Source organism: Carassius auratus, chromosome 3 (genome assembly GCF_003368295.1).
Source record: "Carassius auratus strain Wakin chromosome 3, ASM336829v1, whole genome shotgun sequence".
Classification (NCBI taxonomy): domain Eukaryota; kingdom Metazoa; phylum Chordata; class Actinopteri; order Cypriniformes; family Cyprinidae; genus Carassius; species Carassius auratus.
Genome location: NC_039245.1, coordinates 13,567,737 through 13,578,717, shown reverse-complemented (window position 1 = coordinate 13,578,717; position 10,981 = coordinate 13,567,737). Strand labels below are relative to the sequence as shown.

Sequence of the window (10,981 nt, the reverse complement as noted above, 5' to 3'; positions counted from 1 at the left end):
AGAGGCTCATCGATGGTTGGCCAGTTTACATGTCAGTCATAAGCACTAGACTCAGTGGGCGGTTTTCGTCGGGTGTGAATGACAACGCGAAACTTACTTGGGTAAATTTACAGACACTGTGGACGTGAGAATCGAGAGATATTTATTTACTTGTATTTATTTAAATTCTAATATAAATTACTTTATTGGGCATGAAAACTCATTGATGGCATGGTGGTAACAAAAACATTCGGGGCTTTACTGAAAACATTCGGGGCTCCAGCCCCCTTAGCCCACCCCTAACGCCGCCCCTGCCCCTTACCCAACCCCACCCCTAAACCTAACGTCACTATTTCATCAACCAATCAGGTATCATGGTGTAAAAACACCTTGATCTTGTAACTCCCATTACTTTCCTTCAGAGACCTCTACTTGATAAATAAGTGCATTTGGTTTTTAAAATTCTTAATATGTTTATTAAATGTATATATACATGGCGTTACTTATCTGAAAAAGTAACCCAGATATTTGTACATTAAAAAGTAATGTGTTTAGTTACTTGAAAAAAGTTGTCTTCCCAACACTTGGACACGGACCAGGTTTAATGTAGATTTTGACAAGCCTACTGCTTGCTGTGAAACGTGGTTAAACGGCCAAATTTGCAAACCAGGGTTTTTTTTTTTTTAATAAATATTAGCTATATGATTCATATTATTGAATTGCGCAGCTGCATGAAGCATAATAGTTGACTGTTGAAAAATTCCAGGTGCAGTTCACTCCCAGTCTCAACCATCGACCAGAAGTCAATTTTGATTATATGATAACTTTTTGACAGCATTTCATCTAAGAGCGAAAACAAATTCTAGCGCAAGAGCACAGTTTTGAGCGTCCAGTTTTAAGCAAGATGTGCCTCTCTCGGGATAGGTGTAGAAACTATTCTTCTTCTTCTTTCTTCTTCTTCTTTGTTATGGCTGTTAAACATAACTTGTAGAATCTGGTATTTGGCGTGAGATTGTAATGTGCGGAGTGAGTGCGAGCTTGATTAATTACCGGAGCTCTATCTCCGCCCTAAAGGCGCTTCAATTGCCTGAAATCAGCCTGTTCCAATTATTATTATTAGGCTAAGAGCGTTAAGATAAAACCAGTAACAGTGCAGCCAACTGAACGACTGTTGAGTTGAACAGAAGAGGTTTTCTGTTTAGTATTTCGGTTTAGATTTGGATGATCGCTCTTCATGTTTGTGATGGATTTTAGGAAAGGACTCGTTTTAGTCCTACTTTTCTTTGCCGTTGATGCACGGAGAATGAGGGTGATCCCTGCTGTTCAGAGACCGAGAACAGAGCCGCCGTCGGAGGTTGTAGAACAGAAATCAGGGCCGTAAGTAGACTATGAAACTGCTTTGAAGTGAACAGAGGCATCGTTATGTCTAATATAGACCCGCTATGCTGTTTGAGTTCCAGAGACCTCGATGTGTCAAAATACATGGGATAATGCTTCCTAATATACACGGACAGATGGATGGATTTAACTTGCATTGCCTGGAAAAAAATTGTTGAAAAACAAGTGATTTGAAGAAAAGACAAGTATAACCTTGATTTAAATAAGCAGGGTTCTGTGTTTTTTTTTTCCCCCTAATTGTAAAATAATTTACACTGCAATTACAAATTGAATAATGTTGACTTGTTTTAAATATTTAAAAACCGCAATATAGAAATAAGTGACGGAAAATACAGTGACGCATTTTAAATGAGAAACCCAAATTAACAGTAGGTAGCAGCAAGCCACTTAAGTCATTTAAGTTTTTTTTTTATTTATTTATTTTTTTTAATTTACTTTTAGAATGACTCTTTAATTCAGGAAAGAAGTCATCGACTCTCCTGATTTGTTCATAAAGGCAAATTCATTCAGTAAGGAAACATCTGTGTTGCTGCAGAAACGCTCCACATGGGTTTTGTGTGGAGCCATCTGCTTTGCAGAAATGGAGCAAAGACAGACAATCTTGTCTCTATTTTTAAATCCTTAATATTTATTTCTTGTTCATCGAACTGCTGCCCTGACACAAAGTCTGCCACAGGCCATGCTGGCCGAATGGTTCATATGATCACTCGAAATCTCCAAGTTTATTTGTATAGCGCTTTTTTTACAATACAAAGCAACTTTACAGAAAATTGTTTCTACAATAGTAAATAGTAGCTTCTAAGTGGTGACTGTCAGTTTGTGCGCATATGACAGGATTTTTCAGAAAAATTAATACAAGACTGCGTCAGCCAGACAATGAACATTATTAACCGCAATTATGATGCAGTCACACTTGTAGCAATATTTGTTAAATATGCTTGTTGTAGGAAGATCCAACATTAAGTCTTTGTTGCTTCACATTGACCATGCTCTAGCAAATAACCGAATTAAAAAAAAAGACAATCTGTATTAGTTATACACTAGTTGTAGACGCCTAAAGCAGCTGATGCAACTTCTTCTAAATCTCTGGTTGGCCAGTTACATGTCAGTCAGAAATGCGAGCCTGGGTGGTCAGGTTTTTGTTGGGAGTGATTGGGTGAATGATAATGTAGGTGGAGACTGTTGAATGTGCATGGAGCAAGTCTGTGGTACTAATGTAGATTATTTTAATGTGCATAAACTCTGATCCATACAGGGAATAGTAAAAACCTGTAGCACCTAGCTCTGCCACTGGCTCTAAATGTATAAAACAAACTGCTTAGTCAGACTGGGAACTTTACCCCACCTATGGGAGCATACGTTACCTATTGGACAAAATGCCCCACTGGTACAAGTTTAACTTGAAGTATGAAATGTCCAGAGTTTTCGTAACCATTCTGGAAAACATTTAAAAAAAAAAAAAAAAAAATTTCCCCCACTCCACCTTATGGTAAGAGTTACTTTCGTTTAATAGGATCCAAAGATATTTTAAGATAATTTGTGGTGAATTCTTATGCTTTGGGTCTTATTCCTTATTGTTGGCATATTTCTGAACGTGCTCTTATGTTCTTGACTCTCTTAAATATGGCAGCCACTTCCTGTGACCGTTCAATCATGTTCTGACCTTTTGAACCTGAAATGTTTTCACAGGTTATTCATAGTGATGTTTCCTGGAGTGATTGAGTCTGGTTCTGAAGCCAAATTGTGTGCAAGTCTTCTGAAACCCCAAGAGAAACTCACAATGACCATTTCTCTGCTGGATGAGAAAAATGTGGTAACTCAACTTGTGCAGCAGAGCTCTCGGATAGCATTTCACCGTTGCTTTAGTTTCCAGGTCTGTCATCAGGAGACGCTGACTTCTCATCTGGTTTGTTGTACATATTTAAATGGGGATTTCTCTACAGGCTCCTAAAGTAGATGGAGAATCTGTGCAGAAGCTTCAGGTGGAAGTTAATGGGGGTGGCTTCAAAGTGAAGGAAGAGAGCAAAGTCATGTTCAAAAGTTACCAGCCTTTGACTTTCATTCAAACAGACAAACCCATCTACAATCCAGGACAGACGGGTGAGCTACAAATGGCGTTTGAATGCATATCAGCTGTAAAAAGCCCATTACACTAAAAGTTCTGATGGCTTCAAGTGTTACATAAAGAATGGGAGCATTTATTCTGGTCTCATTTTGCAGTTAACTTCAGAGTTGTCACAATGGATACCAAATTTGTGCCTCTTGATCAAATGGTAAGGCCTGAGCTCTCTTATTGAGTGACCTGAACAAGAGCAAGTTTAATGCAATATTTTTTTCTATTGATGCCGCTACATTAGCTTTGTTTAAAATGCCTTATTACATTTTTTTTTTTTTTTTTTGTATCCTACAGTATAGTTTGGTGGTAGTAGAGGTGAGAACAAATCTTCGAATATAGCAGTTTTTTTTTTTTCTTAAAATGCTTGGTTTTTGCAGGGTTTATTTTTTTTATTTTTTTTTTGTGCTGTTAACCGTTTTCTAGGACAACTCTAAAAACCGGATTGGGCAGTGGACAAATGTTACCTCAGGGTGGATATTGGGGCTTTCTCACCAGTTAAACCCAGAAGCTCAGGTTGGGATGTACACACTGAAAGCTTTTATTGGTGAGAGAATGACCTCACAGGTTTTTGAGGTGAAAAAATATGGTAAGTCATTGTGTACACTATGCAACTGTTCAACGATGGATCTGAGGTCTTAATGTAAAGTGTCTCGTTTCTGGTTTAGTCTTGCCCAAGTTTGATGTGACCATAAATGCACCACCGATGTACAGCATTGCAGATGTGGGACTGACCGTTGAGGCTTGTGCCAAGTGAGTGACTTATGTTCTTGTCTAGTGACTTGATGGTTTTTGATCTTGTTTCTTGTGCTGTTTCCAGATACACGTATGGGCAGCCTGTACCTGGTCAAGCGTTGGTGCAAGTGTGTCGTGATCCATATGTTGTGTCTAAGTTGACCCGTCAGTGCCTGAATAAAACCACTAAGGTGTGACTCCTGCCTTGCAGCAGAGGACTATTCTTGTGCTTTTTGCTTGACCTGAATGTGACCATATTTGCTCTGCAACCAGATGGACGACACTGGCTGTGCCTCCCTTACTATCAGTACGTCAGAGTTTTTCAAGCCAAAATCTGAGCATTTACAAGATTTATTTTCTGTTATTGTGAATGTCACTGAGGAGGGAACAGGTGAGAACACTTGCCACTGGTTAAAATAAGTCTGAGGAAATTGACTTGTTTGTTTGGTGCACTATTGTTCCTCTGTCTTTCCTCAGATGTAGTGATCTCAAAAGCCACAACTGTGGCCATTACATTTGAAGTCGGCAAGGTCAAATTTTTGGACCTCCCAGATTACTATGAACCTGGAGAAGTGATTAGTGGAAAGGCAAGTAAAAGATCATCCCTCATTGCAGAAGGCTTCACATTGGTTCCCTTTCTGAAATTCAGTCTTTCCCAGCAGATCTCAGTGTGTCACTTCAATGGGACTCCAATCGCGAACAAAGCGGTGTATCTGCTGGATGGTAACAGCTGGCCCAAGAAACTGCTGCTGAATCTGACCACAAATCAGAAAGGAGTGGCCAAGTTCTCCTTAAACACTGTTAAGCTTGCTAAAGCCGCTCTGAATCTGGTGGTAAGATTTGTTTTTTAAATGTAAAAATCAATCAAGACTTTTGCGTGAACCTAAATTAATTTTGTTCTCCAGGCAAGTGCAACTCCAGCCATTGTTTATAGTTTCAAGTCAGCATACTTCGCTACAGATACTAGAGCTGTTCAGCTTCTCCAGCTTGGTTCTTCCAGCAACCCAACGATTAGTGAACTGAGTATAGTAAAGCTTGAGCAACCACTTAAGTGTGATGCTGTGGTTCCCATAACCGTGAAGTATGCATTTGTTGGAGAATCTGGTGGCTACAGTGTTGACATCATCTATATGGTGAGTGGACAAGTTTTATTTATTTTTCCCAAATTCAGTAGTCTGTCCATCACTTATGCACTGGTTTCTTCTATCAGGTCTTATCCAGAGGAGTGATTGTTCTCCATGGATTTAAAAAGATCACCTCAAGGGCTTCTGATACGGTCACAAGTGGCACAGTGTCGTTCCAGCTGTCTGTCGGTGTTGATATGGCTCCAGTAGTGCAGATTCTGGCCTTCTGTGTTCTGCCCAGTGAGAATGTGGTTGCTGCTAGTGCAGCGTTTGACACCGAAATGTGTTTCCAAAACCAGGTATGATGAGTACTAGCATCTTTCACTTCATGGAAGCAGTGGTGTATCCTAAGTGTATTGGCTTCTTGTTCCAGGTGTCTCTGCAGTTTTCTCCAGCTACAGCTGTTCCTGGTGAAGAAAACTCTTTGACTGTGTCTGCTCAAGCAGGATCCCTGTGTGGCCTCAGTGCTGTTGATCAGAGTGTTCGGATCATGGAGCCAGGAAGACGTCTGAGTCCTAAAATGGTATACGTGTGTGGTGTTTTTTTTTTTTTTTTTTTTTTTTTTTTTTTTTTGGGGGTGGGGGGTTGGTTATCTTTTAAATGTAAGAATTTGATTTATGCTGACTGGATCTGTTAGACTAACCTACGATACTACATGATGTGATTTGTCATTTATAGCAGTTTTAGTAAACGATAAATTTCATGTCCATGCACTGTATTAAACATTGTTTCGTGGTCCCAGGTGTTTGACTTGCTCCCGATGCAGTCAGTTTACCCATACAGTGTGGAGGATGAACCAGAGTGTATAGGTTTTCAACCCCGTATACGTTTTCGACCCAGTCAATCTATTGTTATAAGTCAAGCCTACACCACCTTCAAGGTAGAAGACAACTCTTAACTATGTAGTTTACTGAATACTACACTCGCGCATATGTCTTTCATGATTTGACTTGTTACTCTGACAGAGCGTGGGAATAAAGATCACAACCAACATTGCTGCATTAGCCCTTCGGTGCCAAGAATATCAATACGGCTTCCGTGAAGGTAGATCTATACAGATGGGCTGTTCTTTCCTTAAGTGATTTCTTGACTTCTGGGAGGTTATTCCTTGATCTTTGTGGATTTAGTAAATTTTTGTTTTTATCTAATGAATTCAAAAAAGGTGGGTGGTTTAAGTCCTTCATAGCTACAGAACTAAAGGGCACACAGAAAACAAGAACTTCTGCTTAATTGCTCTTTTTAGCCATCGGAAGGTTTTATGGAGTGGCTCAGGGTCGGGCTTTTGCTCCGGCTCCGGCTGCTATCCCTCTGCAAGCAGAAACTGCTGGAGCCCAGCGCTCTTTTGAAGTGACTGTCAGGACTTACTTTCCAGAAACCTGGATCTGGCAGCTTGCTCAAGTGGAGTTAGTGAATATTATTCCATCTAAAGCCACTGACCAACAGTTCTTACTACTACCATTCCCTTTATTCTTCTCCTGCTGTCTTTCAGTGAAACTGGATCCACACGAGTACCCCTCAAGGTTCCTGACACCATCACCACATGGGAGACGGAGGCATTCTGTGTGTCCTCCAAAGGCTTTGGCTTGGCTCCTCCGGTTCAGCTGACGGTCTTCCAGCCCTTCTTCCTGGAGCTCTCCCTGCCTTACTCCATCATCCGTGGAGAGTCTTTTGAGCTGAAGGCCACAGTCTTCAACTACCTGTCCAAGTGCATCGTGGTCTGGGTTTTATTTATATAATGGATCTGTATAGAAGGTCTTGTGCTTTCACTCCACATGGTGTTTGTTTTCCCAGGTTAAAGTGACTCCAGCTTCTTCCTTGGCCTTTACTCTTAAACCACTTAATGAGCCATACTCATCCTGTCTCTGTGCCAATGGGAGAAAGACCTTTAAATGGGTGTTCACGGCTTCTGTACTCGGTCAGTATTGGACTCTGTCTCCCTGAGTTTTTGTATGAGGTGTTGCTCATTTCCTGTCTGCTATTGCAGGACCTGTTAATGTGACTGTCAGTGCTTCAGCTGAACAATCCCAGACTCTATGTGGCAGTGAGGTTGTGACTGTGCCAACAAGGGGACGCATTGATGAAGTCACTCAAAGTCTACTTATTCTGGTAAGTGTTTAGCAGGTCTCAGGAGTTTGATCATGGAGCTCATGTTGCTTTACTAGTCTTATTTTTTTATTGCTGTTTTATAGCCTGAAGGAGTTGAAAGGACAAACTCCCAGAGTTGGTTACTCTGTCCAAAGGGTGGGTCTTGCACTTTATTTCCAAATGCATACTTGTACAGCAAACCTTTAGCCTGACACTCAAAGCTATTCCATTGTGTTTGGTCTGCAGGAAACACGCTTTCTGAAGATGTGCTTCTGACATTTCCAGCAGATGTGGTTCAGGGATCAGCCAGATGTTCGGTTTCAGTCCTTGGTAAAGCATTTTAACTGCGCCGAAACTGACATGTGAAGTTTGGCAGAATTTTCTGATGTAGGTTTTGTTTTCTCTCTTGAAGGGGACATAATGGGTCGTGCCCTGAAGAATCTGGACCGGTTATTAAAGCTGCCATATGGCTGTGGAGAACAGAATATGATTGTTCTTGCTCCTAATATTTACATCCTGCTTTACCTGGAAACCACAGGGCAACTCACAGAAGCCATTCGACAGACTGCCACGGGCTACCTTCACAGTGGTATAGATGATCAGATCCACCTTTAAAGTGTTGTAGACTTGATTACAAGGAGGTTTAGTCCTGCTCTTCCCATTGACTTGTATCAGACCATCACCCTTACTGACCAATTTCCATGTGGTTTGACTTGAGCAGGATACCAAGGACAACTGAACTACAGGCACAGTGATGGTTCATACAGCACATTTGGTAACGATGAATCGAACACATGGTGCGTTGTGCTGTTCTAGTCTTGTGTATAATGTGGCACCAGTGGTTTGTAAGTTCTGTTTGTCACAACTTCTCCATGGCCAGGCTGACCACCTTTGTCCTGAGATCTTTTGGTCTGGCGAGGCAGTTTATTTTCATTGATCCACATGTACTGCAGAGTGCAAAGGATTGGTTGATCGGCAAGCAGGGTTCAGATGGCTGCTTCATACAGCAGGGAACTCTGTACCACAATGAAATGAAGGTGTGTTATGTTTCTTAAAATACTGTAAGCAATAGATGTGAGGTCTGAGGCTTAACTCTGTATACTGGTGTATTGTAGGGTGGGGTTGGTGACCGTGTGACGATGACCGCCTACATTACAGCATCACTGCTTGAACTAAGTGTCCCCATCACGGTAAAAACCTGCAATTAGCTCATACAACTACTGGAGAGATTACCTTTTTTGGGGGGGGTGTTGTATGAAGCGTTTTTATTTTTCCCTCTCTCTTCAGGATCCGGTCATCACCAATGCTCGATCTTGCTTGAGGCCCGTCGTTGGGAACCTGGGAAACACGTACGCCACTGCTCTGCTTGCCTACACCTTCAGTCTGGCTGGAGAGACCAGCACTCGAGCACAGCTTTTAACTGCCTTGAACAACGTTGCTATTTCTGAAGGTGAGGTTCACTAGTCTCTTGACGTTCAGGTTCTTTGGCATCAACTTTCTGTCCTCTCTCGTCCTAAGGCAACAAGCTCCACTGGTCTCAGACGTCATCTGGTGACACTCTGGCGGTGGAGATCAGCTCGTATGTGCTGCTAGCGGTTCTCTCTGTACAGCCTCTCACGACCACTGATCTGGGGTATGCTAACCGCATTGTCAACTGGCTTGTGGCCCAGCAGAATCCTTATGGAGGCTTTTCCTCCACCCAGGTGAGACCGCACACCAAACAGGAGCACAAATGATGTCTGAGGGGAGTTTTAATCTGGTGTTTATTTTTAGGACACTGTGGTGGCTCTTCATGCTCTGTCTCTGTACGCCGCTGAAGTGTTCAGCCTGGAGGGCTCCAGCACTGTTACTGTACAGCCATCTGTGGCAGGAGAGGTGTATAACTTTGATGTGAATCAGGACAACAGGCTGCTGTATCAGGAGAAGCCACTAAAGAACATTCCTGGCAAATATAGTGTTGAAGTGAAGGGCTCCAATTGCGTGTCTGTGCAGGTCTGCATCTTCACTTTGGGTTCAGATTCTCTTCTGCCCATCTTAATCCAGTTCCTCTGCGTTCATACTGTAGGTTGCATGTTTCTACAACATCCCAACTCCTATTCTAGTTGCCAAAACGCTGAGTGTTGAAGTGAAGGTGACTGGAGACTGCCAAGGAGCCAATATCATGGTGAACATAACTGTGAAGTAAGAACCGCTTTGTGTCATAAAAAGATTTTTAGTTTGGATCTTAAACTTGGAAGCTGTTTTATTGCTACCATTAACTTAACCCCATTTATCCTCCACCTTCATTCAGATACAATGGCCCAAAAGCTAGCACTAACATGGTTATAGTGGACATTAAGCTCCTGTCAGGCTTTACTGCTGATACAACACTGGTTCGTATGTGTTCTAAGACAACTTGGAAATTTCTAAGATGCTTAAAGCTGCTACAGTTGTATTATCAAAGTGTGTGTGTGTGTGTAACCGCCCCCCCCCCCCCCCCCAAATACAGCTAGGACCTCTGCCCGACTTGTTTGACCCGATAGTGGAGCGGGTTGATTCTGGCGAGGACCATGTCCTAGTGTATCTGAAAGAGGTGAGACCGTGTACACTGGGTATATTCTCTAGATGCTGTATTTATGTTCTGTGTGTTCCTCTGTTCTGTCTTGCAGATTTCCAAAGGTGTCCCTATGACTTACAGTCTGCTGCTGAAACCGATTCTTGTAGTGAAAAATCTCAAGCCAGCTGTCATCCGTGTTTATGACTACTATCAGCCAAGTATGCTTTCATCCTGATAATGCTTTGCCCTGGCTGAATTCTTGGTTGAACACAAAACAACACTTTTTCTGTTCCCTTTTTCAGGTGATTCATTTGAGACTACCTACATGTCTCCTTGTCCTTGATCTGTTTCCGTGCTGGTTACGGAATCCATGAAATAAAACCGCTTTTATTCCATCAGTCCTTGTTACCTCTTGTTCCTTATCTATGACAAATGTTAAGCAGGAAGTTCCAAACCCTTGATAAGAGTCTCTATTTGTAACTACTTGACTTACTCAAGGTGCCTGGGATCTCATTTATAAACTCTGTAGATTTCATCCTAAAAGTGTACGTAGGCACAAGAGCTAGATTTTGCGTGTGCACCAGAACCTGCCAAAAATCCCTTTTATAAATCCCAGTTACAGGAGGATTGTGCATGTTCACCATCCCGAAGTCCCCATATATGGAGCTTTTACAATGCCTAGTTTTACTATGCAAGTGAGGTTATGCATATTTCAATGCACATTCCCATACACATGACACCATATTTAACACCATTAAAGGTTTAAGACACTAAGGATATGGACTATAAATGCGTGTGTTTTTTTTTTTTAATGTATACAAATAAAATCCCTAAAGTTTTTAAATAGTTCTGAGATATTTTAGAATATAGTTTGTCTCCTTCCTTTCCACTGGCCGAATAGTATTTCAAATGTTTTAAACAATTAAAATCTAATTTATGCAGTTTTGCTAAGGTGAATATCTTATTTTTAGCCTATATTTATTGCATTGTAAATATAATTGTCTTACTCGG

The 10,981-nt window shown here is 41.5% G+C and overlaps 1 protein-coding gene across 1 annotated transcript; it reads left to right on the top strand.

The window, feature by feature from the left end:
- The first annotated feature begins 1,107 nt into the window (after positions 1–1,107).
- Positions 1,108–10,368, top strand: LOC113048781 (alpha-2-macroglobulin-like). Its single transcript, XM_026210633.1, has 34 exons — positions 1,108–1,356; positions 3,067–3,250; positions 3,321–3,477; positions 3,598–3,650; positions 3,788–3,808; positions 3,917–4,079; positions 4,159–4,243; positions 4,311–4,416; positions 4,499–4,616; positions 4,703–4,812; positions 4,888–5,058; positions 5,131–5,358; positions 5,436–5,648; positions 5,723–5,872; positions 6,092–6,229; positions 6,315–6,393; positions 6,593–6,752; positions 6,839–7,064; positions 7,141–7,264; positions 7,334–7,455; positions 7,539–7,590; positions 7,681–7,764; positions 7,847–8,023; positions 8,156–8,231; positions 8,315–8,471; positions 8,550–8,624; positions 8,722–8,884; positions 8,953–9,137; positions 9,208–9,426; positions 9,500–9,615; positions 9,725–9,806; positions 9,923–10,006; positions 10,083–10,188; positions 10,273–10,368. Exons 1-34 carry the CDS (start codon positions 1,214–1,216, stop codon positions 10,311–10,313), a joined length of 4,368 nt encoding a protein of 1,455 aa, XP_026066418.1. The 5' UTR covers positions 1,108–1,213; the 3' UTR covers positions 10,314–10,368.
- Positions 10,369–10,981: the final 613 nt, after the last annotated feature.